The sequence below is a fragment of the Nelusetta ayraudi genome, unplaced genomic scaffold (genome assembly GCF_046127955.1).
Source record: "Nelusetta ayraudi isolate G7.1 ecotype Tasmania unplaced genomic scaffold, CSIRO-AGI_Nayr_v1 ptg000008l, whole genome shotgun sequence".
Taxonomy (NCBI): Eukaryota; Metazoa; Chordata; class Actinopteri; order Tetraodontiformes; family Monacanthidae; genus Nelusetta; species Nelusetta ayraudi.
The window spans coordinates 7,516,607-7,534,049 of record NW_027466058.1 but is presented as its reverse complement, the minus strand read 5'-3'; the positions used below and the strand labels follow the sequence as shown (position 1 = coordinate 7,534,049).

General features: G+C 46.7%; 2 protein-coding genes across 3 annotated transcripts; one reads left to right on the top strand and one right to left on the bottom strand.

Moving 5' to 3' along the window:
* The first annotated feature begins 53 nt into the window (after positions 1-53).
* Positions 54-7,909, top strand: csgalnact2 (chondroitin sulfate N-acetylgalactosaminyltransferase 2). Of its 2 annotated transcripts, none has more exons than XM_076019121.1 (8): positions 54-275; positions 2,041-2,878; positions 3,270-3,486; positions 3,572-3,673; positions 3,756-3,934; positions 4,039-4,133; positions 5,399-5,480; positions 6,119-7,909. In XM_076019121.1, exons 2-8 carry the CDS (start codon positions 2,227-2,229, stop codon positions 6,409-6,411), a joined length of 1,620 nt encoding a protein of 539 aa, XP_075875236.1. In that variant the 5' UTR covers positions 54-275; positions 2,041-2,226; the 3' UTR covers positions 6,412-7,909. The 2 variants fall into 2 exon arrangements, with proteins under 2 accessions (XP_075875236.1, XP_075875237.1); XM_076019122.1 differs by lacking the exon at positions 54-275 and adding an exon at positions 1,690-1,847.
* On the bottom strand, positions 7,844-17,149 carry sec23ip (SEC23 interacting protein). The gene is made up of 18 exons (XM_076019116.1): positions 16,852-17,149; positions 15,800-16,311; positions 15,475-15,682; positions 15,180-15,373; positions 14,990-15,079; positions 14,773-14,893; positions 13,695-13,784; positions 13,458-13,599; positions 12,740-12,948; positions 12,551-12,648; positions 12,263-12,433; positions 11,840-11,935; positions 11,548-11,724; positions 11,286-11,441; positions 10,721-10,823; positions 10,093-10,275; positions 9,808-9,970; positions 7,844-8,313 (listed from the first exon to the last, which is right to left on the bottom strand). The coding sequence occupies exons 1-18, from the start codon at positions 16,982-16,984 to the stop codon at positions 8,232-8,234; spliced, it is 2,928 nt and encodes a 975-aa protein (XP_075875231.1). The 5' UTR covers positions 16,985-17,149; the 3' UTR covers positions 7,844-8,231.
* Positions 17,150-17,443: the final 294 nt, after the last annotated feature.

Genomic DNA, 17,443 nt, shown 5'->3' with positions numbered 1-17,443 from the left:
AAGAAGAAGAAGAAGAAGAAGAAGAAGAAGAAGAAGAAGAAGAAGAAGAAGAAGAAGAAGTCCGCTTTTGCCTTATTATTAAGAGGGAGCATGCTGAATGACGACAAACACGAGCGGATTTATCATTGGCTCATCGCTGGCCGGAAGTACACTACCTACTCTGTCTTTTCTCTTTGCTCCGTGGCATTTTGCACCAGAAGCCGCCCGCTGCTGTTGGCGTCTTGTCTGTGCGAGAGCCTGTGAACGCTAGAGGAAATGAACGGAGTCTGTATAAGGTGAGTAGTTGGTCTTACTGGAGTGTGAATGCTCGACAGCCTTCACAACGGTCTGAAAATAACCTGAAAAGCCAAGCAAAGCTCTAAACGTCGCTAAGCTAGCGACCGAGTCGAGTCAGTTTTCACGATGCGGTTTTCAAAGTAAATGTTCACGTGTTTTAATGGCAGGCACCGACATGCAGCGTTAGTGTCTTCCGTCGCTGTATTTACCGGGATCGGCCATTTCCTTGTGCTGTATTGAAATTCTATTTTTGTCTTCGCCTCTGTCTTATCTTAGACAGAGGCGGTATTCTTACATATTTAGATTATTAATGATAATATCGAAGTTTTTACGCTCTCCCTTTAATCATCAATCAGGGTCATTGACCAAATTGAAACACCACCCCCTTTTTATTGTCAGTGCTCCAAAATCAATCCCTCTCACATATTTAAACTTGGCAGACTCAGGCCATGAAGTATGAGGATGTGTGAGTATATCCATCTTGTAATTTGTCTTGATAGTTTTGCGTTTTACTCCTTTCTCAAATAGAATGACTCTACAGCAATATAGGATTGTTGCAAAATATGATGACTTTGTGAAATAATGCTGCTACTTTTCTCTAAATAAATTATGCCTAAAATCTAGAGCTTCCAGCAGTTTTCAGATGACACATTGGTTATTGTTTTTTCTTCTTTGACTTTTAGAGGTAATCACCAAGATTACACGTGCATTTGTTGTGCATTTGCTTTTGGCCAAATGTACAAAGGTCAGAATAAAAATTTTGAACTTACAATACGTGTCCTTTCCTTATGCAAGTTAAGCAGTGATTTTCTCACATGTTGCAAAAAAAAATAAATAAAAAAATAGAGATACTTTTAAAAGAAAACCTATCCTATTGGAATCATTACTGTGAAGGTTTCTTTATTGTTTGTCTTGAAGCAGATTTACATCTAAGATGCCAGGTAAAAAAAAAAAAAAGACCTCAACTGTCAGGAATGGAAAAACGGCAGTAGTTAAAGTTTAGAGAGGCTTTATTTTCTTTCTTCCTTTACAACATGACCTTCAACATAGAGTGTGCCTGGTATGTCGTGGGAACTTTATCTATGGTGGGAACAGTTGAGGTCTTCTCGGCACGAATTCATCAGCAGATTTACTGCCCAGTAATCATGGACAACAAAACTGTGGCTGACATGGGTCTTTGCAAGAACACTTTTATTCTTTGACACAGTTTAACCGGCAAAACTGTGCGCTGTAGTTGTAGCTGGATTTTAGAGTTACTTTTGGCCTCATAGTCTTCGTGTTTTTGTTTTGGGCCAAACGTAAAATTACAGCCGAACACTTCCGAGCCTTTATTTTGAAAAGGGAGTAGCTATACCGGAAGTGGTCCTTCCCCACTCCTTGTGTGGCTTGATGATCTTGCGCTGTTGTTTAGCCGAGAGCTAGCTCCTGTGGCGCTACCTTGCCAATCTTCCCAGCTGAGACTGTTCCCACCAGCCTCCAGCTTTAAATTAATTCTTAAATGCTGAGCATTTTCGGAAGTTTACCAAACAGTACAATTTTTCTGATCGACTGACTGAAAGTGCTGCTTAGAGGTGATTTAATTACCAAATGTCTTCAAACGTTATTGCAGTGCTTTCCTGTTTCCTTTTCTTTTTTTTCTTTTTTCTTTTTTTTTTTTTTTCATTTACTGAATACTTGCATACTTTGAACGTAAAGTCAGTTCTCTCAAAATCTTCAATCTTGAAAATGTTTTGGGTCTCATGTGGCTTCTGTGTTTTTCCTCAGATGATCTCTGCATGAATCCCCTAAGGACACATGATTGTGAACGCCAGGAACAAGACCTGCATTGTAAAAAATGACCTAAATGCCTTTTCAAACTTGTGAGGCGATGTGCTGGTGCGCATCACGCGTCATGTGACCAGCGAGGACCGGGGATGCAGACTTGCCGGCTATAGCTTGTACGCGAGCGCGATGCCCAGGCGGGGATTGCCCCTCCAGGGCCGGGTCCGCTGGCTCTTCCTGTGTCTCTTCCTGCTGCTGGTGCTCCTGCTCTTCGCCTATCTGCTGGAGTGCACCCCCCCGGCAGACATGAGCCTGGCTCTGCCGGGCCTCGCGGGAGAGACCTACGGGAAGGAGTACTACCAGGCCCTGCTGCAGGAGCAGGAGGAGCGCCACCTGAACCGCGCCGCCAGCCTCAAGCGCCAGATTGCCCAGCTCAAGCAGGAGCTGCAGGAGATGAGCGAGAAGCTGAAGCTCCTGCAGGACAAGAAGGAGCCGCCGGGCGTGCAGGGCCTGGCCGAGACCAAGGACCAGGAGCCGGGCGACCTGCTGGAGTTCCTGCACTCTCAGATCGACAAGGCCGAGGTCAACACGGGGGCGCGCCTCCCCAGCGAGTACGCCCTGGTGCCCTTCGAGAGCTTCACCTCGTCCAAGGTGTACCAGCTGGAGATGGGGCTGACGAGGCACCCGGAGGAGAAGCCCGTTCGCAAGGACCGCAGGGACGAGCTGGTGGAGGTCATCGAGGCGGCGCTGGATATCATCAACAACCCCGACGAGGAGGACGGCGTGGAGGAGGACGTGCCCATGCAGAGGCAGACCTACACGGAGGCTCACTTCACAGAAGGTGCGTTCCATTTCAGCACTCTAGCGCCGCCTCCGGTGGCGGTCACCCGGGATTCATACAATCTGTAGTTACATTTGTAGCCTTGGTTTTAGGAGGCTTAAAGCTCCTGTGTGTATCGTTTTGCTTGATTTAATGATTGATTTTACTTATATTGCTAAAAGCTTAACACACTGCCCAGAAATACATCAATAAAAGTGTATAATCGCAGTGAAACAAGTCATTTTGTTTTCCTACCCTTTGAACAGTTCTCAAATATATACAGGAGATATATATAGGAGTATACATAGAGTAACAAAGGTCTTGCTGCCATTCTTGAAGGAAGCCCACCTGATTGCCCTAAATATGAAACTCGCTATCGTTTCCGTTCCCCTCTGTGCTTCTCCTTCCTCAGGGCTGTACAGGACCGAGCGAGACAAAGGCTCGCTCTACGAGCTCTTCTTCGCCAAAGAGGACTCCAGCAGCTTCCGCCACGTCACGCTCTTCAGGCCCTTCGGCCCCCTGATGAAGGTCCGGAGCACGTCGGTGGAGACGGCGGCGATGGTCGTCAACATCATTGTGCCGCTGGCAGGGCGAGTCGACACCTTCGCGCAGTTCTTGCACAACTTCAGGTGAGAACAAAAGCGGGACTGTTTTCCCCGCCAGACGTGATGCGGCAATGTTTGCCATCTCGACGGCCGTCCAAAATGTCTGCAGGGAGGTGTGCATACAGCAGGACCGGCGGGTTCACCTCACCGTGGTCTATTTCGGGCGGGAAGGCCTGCAGGAGGTGAAGTCATCCCTGGAGAAGGTGTCCAGGTCTGTCTGCCCGGCCGTGCATCCAGTGCTAGCTGTCAGGGTTGCGTGTTAAGTGAACGGAGGTGTGTGTGTGTGTGCGCAGAGAGGAGAACTTCAGCAACTACACGCTGATCCCCGTGGACGAGGAGTTCTCCCGAGGCCGGGGCCTGGACATCGGAGCCCACGCCTGGAAGAGGGGCGACGTCCTCATGTTCTTCTGCGACGTTGACATCCATTTCTCCTTGGAGTTCCTCAACACGTGTCGCCTCCACGCTGCTCCAAGTAGGTCCTCGCGTTCGTCCGTCGCGCCCACTGTCGCGATGCGTCGTTCCCAGACTTGCTTGCATTGACACTGTACACTAATACACATTCTGTTGCTCTTTTAGATAAGAGAGTCTTCTATCCAGTGGTGTTCAGTCTGTACAATCCGGCCATCGTCTATGGAAACCTGGAGCTGGCTCCATCCATCGAACTCCAACTGGTAAGAGTGAAGATGCTGCATTAAATCCTGGGTTCTCCGAAACTGCCGTAGATTGGGTGATTGTGGAATGGGCATGCTTTTGTTAGTATTTATTAGATTTGTTTGGTAAATTATTCTGTGTTCCAGCCATCTCTTTTTGAGATGTATGCAGTATGTAGTCTCTATTATAAGACTGCATACTGACAATAAAGCCACAATCAATTATTGATTTTTTTTTTTCTCCAATACCCAATCCAATATAGTCTTTATTATCATCTCCATTACTTTACTTCACGTTTTCCATAATGTTTCCCATCTTCGTATAGTTAGACCTCCAAAAGCATTTGCACTTTCAGAAGCTCTTTGTATTTCTCGTATTCTCGTCCCAGCTTTAGCACAAGCAGTTGTAAAGTCAGTGGCATATAATTACCACTTCTAAGTTTACTCCTTGGCGGCCTCTTGTTGCTTTTTGCTCGGCTCATTTGCTTCTCTGCCGTCGACTTCCCCTGGGGGTTTTTTGTTTTTTTTTCTTCCCCAAATTTCCCTCTCGCAACCGTTACAGAGAGCATCTCAGCAAGTGAGAGACGAGAAGACGTCAAGAAGAAAGCACAAAGCACTGCGTGTCAACCACTGCGCTGCTTTGTCAAATGGTTTTTAGAATTTTTGTTTTGCTTGTGAATCATTTAAATAAGATAGAAATCCCCCTGCTGGTCATCCAAACACACTACCAACAATTTACACAAAGGTTGTTACCCATTTAAAAAAAAAAAAAAAAAAGTAAGCACAAATCACACCACAGAAGACAGTGTAATACTGTGTGGCTTGGTAGAAAGCAGAAAGGAAACATTTCCTTTGGAAAATGGCTCGCAGCAACGTCTGTATTTTCCCTCCTAAGCAGTTTCTCTCTTAGCAGAGGGACAGCGCTGCGTTTTATAAGCCGGGAATGCACTTTTGCTCTTTTTAAAGAGTGCGGGGGAAACACCAGATTATGCCTCAATAAACTAACTGAATAAACCAAAGCATAAGATCAGAGGGGAAGAACACACTGACAGCCAGGATGAGTATCGGGAAGAATACTCGGCAAATGTAACGAGTTACTCCCCAACACAAGATTGAAGATTGCAGTTGCGAGGTCGATCCCGGTTGGCCCTCTTCTTGTCCTGTAGCTTGTTGTGGTTGATTCCGCTGGTTGAATCATTGACCAGGAGCCTTTCAGATAAACAAACACTGATTAATTCTGTTGGCATTGCGAGCTCAGTGTATTGCGTTTCTTTCTTTAAATCTAGATTCATAAAAAAGACGCTGGGTTCTGGAGAGACTTTGGCTTCGGAATGACGTGTCAGTACCGCTCGGACTTTCTCAACATCGGTGAGCACCTGATCCCTTTGATTTCGTCATCAGTTTCCTGCCCGATGAATGCTGTTACTGTGACGATGCATGAAGAAGAAGAAGAAGAAGAAGAAGAATGTTTATCACTCCACACATTAGTGTCCCAGCAGTACATAAAATGTACATAGAAGCACACAGACACAATTACAGAGTAAAAAAAAAAAAAAGGAATATATCATGTACATCTAGAATGGGATTTAAAGGTCCAGTGTGTAATTGAAAGTGTGTCTTGATTTATGATTTATGTATTGTTAAAAACTTAATATACTGCCCATAAATACATTCATAAAAGTGTATGATTGCAGTAAAAAGTTGTAAAGTATTGTGGTTTTGTTAGGAAGGTTCTCGTATCTAAGAATATACAGTGAGCAAGACTCTTGCTACCTGTCAGCTGTCATCTTGCACTGCCATATTACTAAGGAAGCCCGGTGTGGACAATCCAGGATGAGATAACTACGTTTGGGTTCACCGTAGTTCACCAGCACGCTCAGGAGGGGGAGAGTGAAAGGCGCTGCAATCTAAAATGTTACCTCTTGATGTTGCTGTTTCTTCTTCTTCTTCAAAAAAAAAAAATTATTACACAATTAACCCGATGACCTGACGTTGTTTCGCGCCAGGCGGGTTCGACCTGGACGTCAAGGGCTGGGGCGTGGAGGACGTCCACCTGTACAGGAAGTACCTGCGGAGCGACCTGATCGTCACCCGCACGCCCGTCTCCAGCCTCTTCCACCTGTGGCACGAGAAGCAGTGCGCCGACGAGCTGACGCCCGAGCAGTACCGCATGTGCATCCAGTCCAAAGCCATGAACGAGGCGTCGCACTCCCACCTGGGCATGCTGGTGTTCCGCGAGGAGATCGAGGCCCACCTCCGCAAGCAGGCCTACAAGACCCAGAGCAAAGCCGGGGAGTGAGCGGGGCGGGGCGGGGCGGCGTCGGCGCGCTGCAGGGCGAGGCGCGTTCAGCGCCCGGAACCTGCCGCGCTTCACCGCACAGCCGTAGACGAATGAATGTATGAGCACGATGTCGCCACGCGGTACGAGAGCTGCGGCAGCGTCGGGAGACGCGGACTGGGTGAGATCGGCGACCGTCACATGTTCACGTCGCACAGCTTCAGCTTCAAACGGAGCGGCCAATCTCGGCTTCAACCAGTCTTTTTTTTTTTTTTTTTTTTACAGCAAAACGCTTCCCTCTCAAGGACAATTCCAGTAAAATAATAATAATAATAATAATAATAATAACAATTGCACACACGTGAGGGTGTTTTCTTAGTGTAGCCAGATGTGTTTTATTTATAAGAAGCACTTTTTCCCCCCCAACCTCTGCAGAACAACCACACCATGAGCTCGGAGTGTCAGTCAGCTGATACGGTACGTCAGTATATAGAATAACAAACATGGCATTGAAAGAACAAATTTCTCTATATTAAATTAATATTTAACTTGCATCCCTACTTAAAAATATAATTACAATCAAACAGCAGTATTAGAGGCTTTTTTTCTAAATAAAAGCATGTATAAAAAAAAGGAATGAGGTAAAAGTTTCGATGCAGAACTATTTATTTTCTGGTGACAAAAAGAAGAAGTTGCACTTTGTTGAAATAGAATTCATGTTTTTTTTTTTTTCCCACAAGAACAACTTTCTGTAATTTCCCAGCTGTCTAATTTGAGGCTTGGCTCATTTATTTTAAGGTTTCCATTTCTCACTTCGGCAGTCGTTTTGTCTTTTTCGCCGAGGTTTGTTTGAGAATCGCGTAGTTTAAAAAAACAAAAAGGGACCGTTTTCATTCTTGAGACATTTCAAAGCAAGCGCAGCGTCGAAGGTGTTACAATCGACGAGCAACGACGTGCCTATTATCAGGTCAGCATTGATGTTTGAACTTTGCATCTGTCATTCACGTCCAGTGAGAGCCTCTCGCAGCAGCGCCGTCATTCCCAATACTGGATGGAGACTGAATGTTCCAGCGGGTTTTTGTAAATACTTCTCCCCACTTTTGCCTCCTCAATGAGTTTGTATTCTGTCGCACGTGCCTATAGAGTGTGCTTCACGGGGAATGTTGGAGACCGATTGTTTTATTCCATCCCATAATAAGCGAGGATGTTCGAGCTGAAAGGGCCACTGAGGTGAGATGTGACTGACAACGCAGAGTAGATTGGACGCGCTTTATTTTTCCTCTGACTGAACAATGATTTTTGCAGCTCATGTTGTACTGTAATTATTTTTTAAATATTTTTCTTCCAAATATTACAGTGATGTTGTTTTGTAGATACGTTTCAGAGACTTCATTCAGGACAAAAGTCGTGCTTCCTCTTTTCAGCAGGACTTGATTTAATCACATTGAACCTGTGCCAGAAAAAAAAAAGATTTTATTTTGAATTTTTGGCAATGAAATAAATGTACAGAGAACTTCAACTTCTGCTGTGATCGTTTCATTGGCTGATGCACGTGTTTTCACCACCAACGGGCGTGACCCCCTTCTATAATGTTACCCTATATAAAAATGTTATATCAAACTTGTCATCAAGTGTCTGAGATCTAGAGCTAACTGGTATGGTTCTTAATTTAAGACAAATGGCATAATACACTTGTATTATTCATCTGCATACAATAACCTACACAAATAGAAAGTTTAAAAGAAAGGAGGAAAACATGATAAGAGGTGATTGGGGAAAATAAAATCGATGGGACCGTTTCAGTCAGACGGGCTCATTTCCATTGCGAGTTCTTCGGGGTGTTAATGCACAATCTGCTCCGGGTGGATCCCCCGGCACTTGTAGATCTCTTTGAGCAGCAGGAGAGCCGTGTCTTCCGATTCCCTGCAAAACAACAACAAGAAAAAAATAAAAATCAACATTGGAGGCCCATGAAAAAAAAAAAATACAAACGGCCTGATGCTTAAAATTTGTAAAAAATTAAATTTGGTAGTGTTGCAAAAATACAGAAAATCATGCTCCTGCTAGCGTCATAATCCGCTTTCCTGTTGTCCAATTATATCTCATCCTGTGAATCTGCCGCAGGTTCTCAGTTTATTCTGGGTCTACGCGCTATACGATGTGCACACTAGTTCATTTGTTAATTTATTTGTACTTTTAAAGTGGAAATATAAATGCAAAGAATGAACAGTGTGCCGCAGTGTACAACTTTTCACGGCGTTCGAGGCCGGGACTTCCTCCGTCGAACAGTGTTGCGTCTGTAAGTCAGGGACGGCCGTGTCGTTGATTTCACAGAGAATGTTCCCTCTGAATCTAAACTCGTCTCTGGAACATTCCGTGAAGCATCTGCCGTCTACGGCGCTGCTCAAGCGTGGCGGTGCGACCACACCGAGTCCGTGACGTGGCTTTAATCGCGCAGATAAATGAAGTGGCATCACAAGGCGGCTCAGTTTGTTTGCTTCCCCCGTAAACACAAACGTTTGCGTTCACGGCCTCCAGCTTTGCAGCAGTCGAGAGCGAGCTGTCAAAAGTGGAACGACCTTGGAGTTGCATAAAATTGAAGTGCAATGAGGAGAGGTTTGCGTGAAGCGGCGAAGACTAAACGTCAAAGCTTCTCGATCAGGAGCCGATCCTCGGTTTCACGTTTCGAGCGCAACAGCGCAACGGACGCTCGTCATGTCTCAAATACGGTTCTGTCACCACCAGAAAGCAAACGGTCCAAACCAGGGGTGCAATGGGCTACAATGGGTTGCGGAATTTGATAAGGAGGCTGGACCAGGAGCAGATGGGAGTGTTTTGGTCTATTTCAATGCCCATTGAAAACGAACCAAGGCGTTCCAACAAAATCTCCATCTTTGAAGCCCCACCGTATTTAGCTCTTTATTGACATGACTCTTAAAACACTGGAAAAAATGGATGAAATGCAGCTATTTCATTATTTACTTACTATTAATATAATTTCTTCAAGTTCCTTTTTTTTTTTATTGGAGCTAAGATGTTTTTATATGTAGGTGTTTTTATCCTATTTAGTGAGTGAATGATGCACTGCTTGCACCGGGAGCACACCAGTTAGTTTCTTGTACAAGTTATGACAAATAAAATCCCTTTGACCTTTGACCCCTTGACTCCCTTTGATTAATATAATTTCTTCAATATCGGCGGGCCGGATTAGAAAGCTCAACAGGCCGCATATTGGCCCCCAGGCCGTAGTTTGCCCATGCCTGGTCTGAACTCTGCGGCAATAAACAGATTATTGTGAGGCTCGGTCAGCAAACAAGCGTTTTGTCATTTGAAAGGGCAGGAGTGAATCCTTCCATTTCCCTCCTTCTGATTGGATGGTGTGGAGTGCAAAGCGTGACCGATGCGAGTTGTGTGTACCAATAGCAGAGGTGGCTCTGGAGGGCAAAGAGGTACTCGTTGAAACTCTCGATGGGCTTCTCCTGCAGGACGTAGTCGATGCGGTTCCCCCCGTTCAGCATCCCCACCTTCACCTGAGGCTCCTCCTCTCGCTGCGGCTCGGGGCTCTCCGCAATCTTGTGCTCTATCAAACACAAATGAGAGCGCATTTGCACTTTTCCCATTTTGAGAGAGACGCTCCGCTCCCAATTCAGGAGGCGCTGGGGTTTGTTGTTGTTGTTTTTTTTATCTTCCTGAAGCGCTCACCCTCCTGCGCCTGCTTCTCCTGCTCTTCGATCTGATTGGCCACGATGGCGAGCTCGGCCTGGAGCTGCGCCGAGGCGGTGTGAGCGCGGGCGAAGTCGTTGAGCGTCTGCCAGGCGCTCCTCAGGGAGCTGATGAAGCCGTGCTTCAGGTCCGAGCCCATCCTGGTGAGACTCTCCTTCAGCTCTGCACGAGACAAAAGCCAAACCTCATGGAAACATCCCAGCATGCGAGTGATGTGACAAAACTGGCTGTTTGAAGAATTTTCCGATGTAGAACAAATGAGCTGCTTTTCTCAACTGTTTTCCCCCACTTTTTTTTGTTTAGTTTGTTTTCTTCGCTTCTTTTGCGATAATAAGACAGAAAACATTCAGCATGTTTTTTCCTTTCCATACAAAACTCTGCTCTGCTGGTACAATAGAGTCCTTGTATTTTGCCACAAACCAGGGCACTCCACCCAAAAGAGGCAGACAGAACCGGCCGCCGGAGACGCCGCATTCAGCGGCTCCAGACAAAATAGGCCAGTCTGAGCTCTGGTGCTGCTGAGTCAGCATCTAGTCGGGACCAAAACCACTCCAAGCACGAGTGGAAGAGCCTCCGAGCGGAAACTCATCCATCGGCGGTGCCGTACCCAGATGAAGCCTCTTCCTGCCTTTGTGGTGTGGGATCAGAACCGGCTTGAGGTCCAAGTCTGGCAAAATCATGGGCTCGATCCTGTAAGCCACTGGGTCCAGCTGGAAAAAGGAAAAAAACAATTATAAATATAATTATAATTATATTTTATATAAAATATAATTATAATTATATTTTATATAAAATATAAATGATGAGCATTTTTACAACTCTTTTTTTATATTATATTATATATGTAGATATCATAAATGAATATTATACATGTGTATGTATATATATATATATATATACATACATATAATATATATACATATATATATATATATACATACATATAATATATATATATATACACATACATATAATATATACACATACATATATATATATATATATATACACATACACATATATATACACATACACATATATAATATATTTTCTAACTTGCACACATTGAATTGGAGCTGCTGTCACAACAAAAAGCAATTTCCCCTTGGGCTTAATAAAGGAATTCTGATTCTGATTCTGGTGTATACGAGGTATTTTTAAAATTTACACACTGGATGGTAAATATTGTAAAATCCTCGGCACGTCGGCAGCTGGTAGGTCTCCTCGATCTTCTCCAGTCCCCGGACGGTCAGGAACATGCCGATCGGAGAGCCCAAGGCAAAGAAATTCACCGGCTCAAAATCCAGAGAGTGGTAGACCACAGACACCTAGGGAGAAAAACATTTGCACATTGAGTGCTGTTTAAAAAAGAAAAATATATATATATATATCGTCCAAGAACCGACTGGGTCGGCTGTGACGGCCGCGCTCTACCTGCCCGGTGCCGACTTCAAAGTAGTTGTAGTTGACGTGGACGGAGGAGATGCTGTTGCCAACTTGGAGCTGCTGCACCGAGCGATCAGAGAGGGTTTCGGCCGCCGGTGGGGGCGCGGCCGCCTGGCTGACCTCTTTGACCTCCGCTTTGTGCTCCTGAGCAGCCTGGCGTGCAGCCTGTTTTTAATTTATATTTAAAAAAACAAACAAAAAAAAAAACAGGAAAAACAGCTGGGTTAGTCAGTACAGTCTGTTTTTGGCGCCTCACGTGGCAGTCGGCCAACATGCCCACCTGCTTGTTCACTCTCTCTTTGACAAACTTGGCGATCTTCTTCCTGGGACCCAGCGGAATCCCCATCTCCTTCAGGTCCTCTACTGTGCACATGAGCTGCCAGAGCACAAAAAATGAGACGAAATGAAGATGCTGTGTAAAACTTGGCTTGATTTATGATTTTCATGTTGGTAAAAGCTTACCATACAGTCCATAAATTCATTATTAAAAGTGTAAACTCGCAGTAGAATAAAAGTCATTTGGTTCTCCTGCCTTTAGAACGGTTCTCACATGTATAAGAATATCCAGGGGTCGAGGCTCTTGCTCCTCGTTACCTGCCATCTTGCCTGACAGTGGTCTAAATAGGAAACCTAGGCTTCCTTAATTTACACACTGAACCTTTAAGGATGAGTAGAGAAGAGAAAAAGCTTTCATTTTCCTCACAAAAGATTCCACGTCGATCCTCTCCTCGTCGAAGGTGGTCTTGTACTCGGACAAGCCCAGGTGCTCCAGCATGGCGGCGAGATCCTCAAACTCCTCCCCGTCCTCCTTGGGCTCCTCCTCCACTGCCGGAGCGCTAGCAGCGGCGTTCGCCTGTGCGACGGGGACGGGAACCTGAAGACAAAGCCGGACCGTCAGGCGCTCCCGGGTCTTTGACCTTGAAGTTGCTGCGATGCAGAAACGGGTGAGACTCGGCGAAATGAGAAGGTGGAGGTGAAACTTGTGTGCAACCTGGTTGGTTTCTCCGTTAGCGGTGGGCGTGACGGTCGAGGACAGACCCGGGGAGCCGTTCTTCTGATTGGACAGCAGGTCGAAGAGAATCAGAGATCCTGTCGGCGCACAAAGGGCAGAAAAATTGACGACTTGATGCAAAAAAAAAATGGGAGAAAGAGCACGGTTGTGTTGGAGGCGCTGACGTACCTAAACTGTGGCCGCAAACCGACACGGCGCCCTTGTAGTCGGGGTTTCTCTCCATGAAAAGGGCGTGAAGCCTGTTAATCTCCAGGGCAACCGTGTCCATGATGGTCTGACAGTAGGTGGGACTGTTGTAGAAAAGCACGTCCAGCAACGTCTCGTTGGTAAAGTGACGCAGGCGTCCAGTGCTGGGCAGGGTGATCTTCTTGATCCTCCTGAACAGGAGAAGAAGAAGAAAGACAATGACTTGCATTCATTCATCTTCCATACCCGCTTCCTCCCGGGCTCAGGGTCACGGGGCTCTGCTGGAGCCTACCCCAGCTGTCTTAGGACGAAGGCAGGGTGACACCCTGGACAAGCCGCCAGTTCATCGCAGGGCCACATAGAGACAGACCACCATTCACAATCACATGCACACCTACGGACAATTTAGAGTGTTCAATTGACCTCACATGCATGTTTTTGGAGTGTGGGAGGAAGCCGGAGAACCCGGAGAGAACCCACGCAGACACAGGGAGAACATGCAAACTCCACACAGAAAGGTCCCAGGCCCGGAATCGAAACAAAGTTTTTGTTCATCCTATCAGAACTCAGAGTGTATTGTATCTGTGTCTATGTGGGGTGAAATACACTGCTGAACACAAAATTCTAATTCATTGAGACAATTTATAACAGAGAAAAACCTGCTGTTGCATGATTCATTTGTGGACAAACTTCTCCTCACCTGTCCACTCCAGTGGCGTCTCCGTGCAGGGCCGTGTGCCACTGCACGGGCAGGAACTCTACCCTGCTGATGGCGTGTCCTTCCACCGATTTCTGAAAGTGACTGTGAAGGAGCTTGAGAGACACGCTGCGAAAGTCGTCCACTAATGAACAAAAACAAAAACAACAACAACATTCAAAAAAAGACTTTTAGATTGCGTCAGTTCTCCGGTACCTTGCCGACGTGCTCGCTACTCACCACACTCCACCATGCTCCTGAATCTCAGGTCACACACGGGACCGATGCCGTGAACCATGAACACCAGGTGGTCCACTTTGGGAAGCTCACCTGGAAAAAAAGGTGCACAGGATTTGACAACTGATCAATTGGTTTAAAAAAAAAACTCATATTCTCTATCAATTAGCTGTCGACCGTCGTGTACATCGTGTGTCTGCTCAACATCAAACATACTTCTGCTTCGTCTTGTTTAGATGATTTATGAAGTGTTTAAACAGAAGAATCAATGCCTGATGTGAAATCTCCTCTGACTGCGCTGATCTAAACGGTCAGTCAGAGCCTGAATGACCTTGACAAGGACATTAAAGAGGACGTTCAGAATTTTGTCCGGCGTGCCGTTTACCAGAGGAGACCAGAGTTTGACTGGTTGCTAAGCGAGCGCAAGTCAAACAATCTTACCCGCTCCACAGTACACCCACAGGCAGACAAATTGCAATGGCAGACAGTCGATGTAAACAGTAAACGTCTGTGTTGATAGAAAAGAATTTTAGAAATAAAACTAACCTTGCATCCCATTTGGATTTTGAGGGCCTGGCGTCTAGGCAGCAACATAGTTACACTTCCTCTGTTTGGTAATAGGCTACAACAGCGGTAGACTGGTAATTATTGCTCTTCCTCTGTTTACTTTTCAGTGCAGCTTGTTACATTACCAACCAGAGGGTTAGAAATTCTGCTGCTGCTGAGAAACCATTCACTCAAGATTGAATATGATCACTGTGATGCAAGGGTAGTTTTATTTCTAACATTATTCTGTCAACACAGGCATTTACATTGATAGCCTGCTGTTATATTTTATTTACCTTGGGTGCACTAGCGGTGGGTAAGATTGTTTTTCCTGGCAAGCTAGCTAGGAACTGTTGACTCGTGTTAGCCTAGCGCCAGCCAGCTCTGCTAAACCAGAAGGACTGGTTGCAACATGTTGTAACGGTCTCCACTGACTAACTTGGAGATGAGGTCCTATGTCTAAAAAAATTCTCAACCACACAGACATTTGCGAATAATCGACGAAATGCAACGCAAGAATGACGGCAAAATCTACCGTCAGTCACTTCGTCGAGGTCGTCGTCAATCCCTCGCTTCACCACCCGGGGCCTGGTCTGCCCATCTGGGGTCGTGCCCCACTCGTCTGGGATGGACGACGGCTGGAACTGAACGATCACCTGCCAACACGAAACAGGAAGGCAACGGTTCAAGCGAACAACGGGAAAGGTGGCGAGGCCAATTAGCAGAGGGTTAATCAGAGGGAGAGGGTTCACCTTGGGGTTGTGCATGACGATGGTCTCCCCAGATGGGAACTCCAGTCGACGGTGCCACTGGTTGGTGGACACGGCCTTCTTATACTCGGCCTGGATTGGGCAAAAAATAGATTTGTGGACTCTGGAAAAGGTAACCGACGGCAACCCAATTTTTTTTTATTGTTTGTCAGTTTGTCAGAGTGACGCCGACCTCCAGTTTTTCACTGAAGTCCTCGGAGTAAGGAACGAAGCGGCTGTCAGCGTCCCCTTTGTAGAACCAGGAGCAGCGCCGGACCTCCGTCGGCTCCTCCTCCCAATAGACGGAGGTCCTTACGCGGTCATACAGCTGCACGTCGTATCGCCCTCCCTCCGTCCGCACGATCACATTCTCTGGGTCTGGCTGAACTGGAAGGAAGGAATGAAAACAGGCACCAGTGCACATCCCAGGTTTACTTTGCTCTGCCTCACAGGTGAAAGCGCCTTTGAGCAGTGCGGGGGTGCCGTACCTGAGTTATATGTCTCCTCCAGCTGGAGGGAGTCGATGATGCTGAAAGGGAGCCAGATACTCTTTGATTCCACTTGTTTGCAGTAGAACCAGTGTGGGTGAACGGGCTCGTAAACATTGTAGTTGGACAGCATCATGGGACCAGCGGGAACGACCGCTCCAGCGCCGGCTGGAGGCGGAGGCGGTAGCTGCATCTCCGTGGGAGGAGGCTGAAGAGAGACGGGAACAAAGAAGCCTGTTTTACAAGTTCAATCAAATGGCTTGGGGGTGGTGGTGGTGGGGGGTGGGGGGGTTCAAATGTAACCATGCCCTTCCCGAAGGCCTACCTTGGCAAAGGGGGGTCCTGTTGGCGGGAATGTCTGCGGCTGAGAGCTCAGAGAGTACGGGTTCTGTTGGGGTGCGTGGCCCGGTGGCAGGACTTCCGGGGCTGGAATATAAGGACTGGCTCTGCTGCTGGTGGGGGTGTGTCGGTACGGGTTGTGACTCTGCTGCTGCATCAGAGGAGGCGGCGGAGTCATTGTGGTGGTGGTGGCGGCGGCGGGAGGAGGAGGAGTGTGCCGCCCCATGGGGTTCTGATACACGGTGCCGCCAAAAGGAGGCGGAGCGTGGTTCATGTGGGAAGCTGAGGGAGGGGCAGGAGCCATGCCGACGCTGCCGGGGACAGACACGGGGCCGGCCGTCGTCGGGGCCGCCGACAGGGCCGGCGGCTGGCCGATGGATGAGAAGGGGTCAGCGGTGGTGGCGGGGCTGGAGAAGTAGTTGAAAGTGGAGGGGGCCGGTCCATTGCCAGAGACCTGACCCAGAAAGCTGTCCTCTTCTCCGACATCTGTGGAATCATCTGAGGGAAATGAGAAGCGATCTGATGAGTTGTATGACTCTGGAGGAGACTTAGATTTGCAACAGAAACAAGAGGTTGGATGGAAGTTGCTTGGATTCATATAACTTAAAACAAGAAAGGTGTTGGGGAGACACATTAAACCAATGAAGACACCTCATCGACGAGACATTCTCAAATATGATTTCTGGGGGAGTCGATCCTCACGGACTTATTTTAGAATCTGCATGTCCGTGTAGGCAGTTGCACATAATAATCAGTTAGCACGAAACAAACGCTATAAAGAAAGCCTTAGTTCTCGGTCAATCTAAAACACTTCCGACAGCCTGTTCCAAGTGTAATTTTGTTGCGATTTGAAAAGCAAACCAAATGTAAACGTCTATTCTTATGAAACACGGCATCCTCCTCCTTTCCGTTTCTAACACCGATATTGTTTAACACAAACAGCTGACAGCAGTACAGGAACCCCGTCAGCCAGCTAGCTTAGCCGGCTAAACACACAGCTAATGATTGGACACTGAAACGGTTTCGTTTTCGTCTCACCTCCTGACAACACCGCTGGTCCAGTGGCCTGGCTCACTGGCAGGAAGGGCAGATTGAAGTTAAACTCCGGAGCGCCGCTGAATAATAAATTTGCACTGGTGTTGGGGACATTATTATTTTTTCTATCTGCCATTTTCCCCTACATTTACACGTAACCACTACCGCTTGGTGACACGGCACGCACGGTTCTTTAAACAACCTTTTTCCTGTTCGCAGAGGTTAAAGCGATCTCAAACACATTGACACTTGCCAAGGTAACCCTAGAGCTCGTTTAAGATGATTTATACATCTGCGACAAAGACGTGCACTTGGTACGTCACACATCGACGTCACAGTACTTCGTTGGTAGGACGGAGAAACGCTCAGTGTTTTCGCTACTGCCACCTATCGGTCCGATGTGATTCAAGCGTTTCCTGATTTAAGTGCAATTAAATTGCTGTTTAAATTAAAGCCACCAAACACAAAAATTATAACAAAATATCATTTTAATTATATTAAATGGTCTGCGTCTAATATTAATGCATGACAAGGGTAATTACTCTAAACAACATGAGACATTGTACGACAGTGCGCCGCCTGCTCGCCGGCTCGT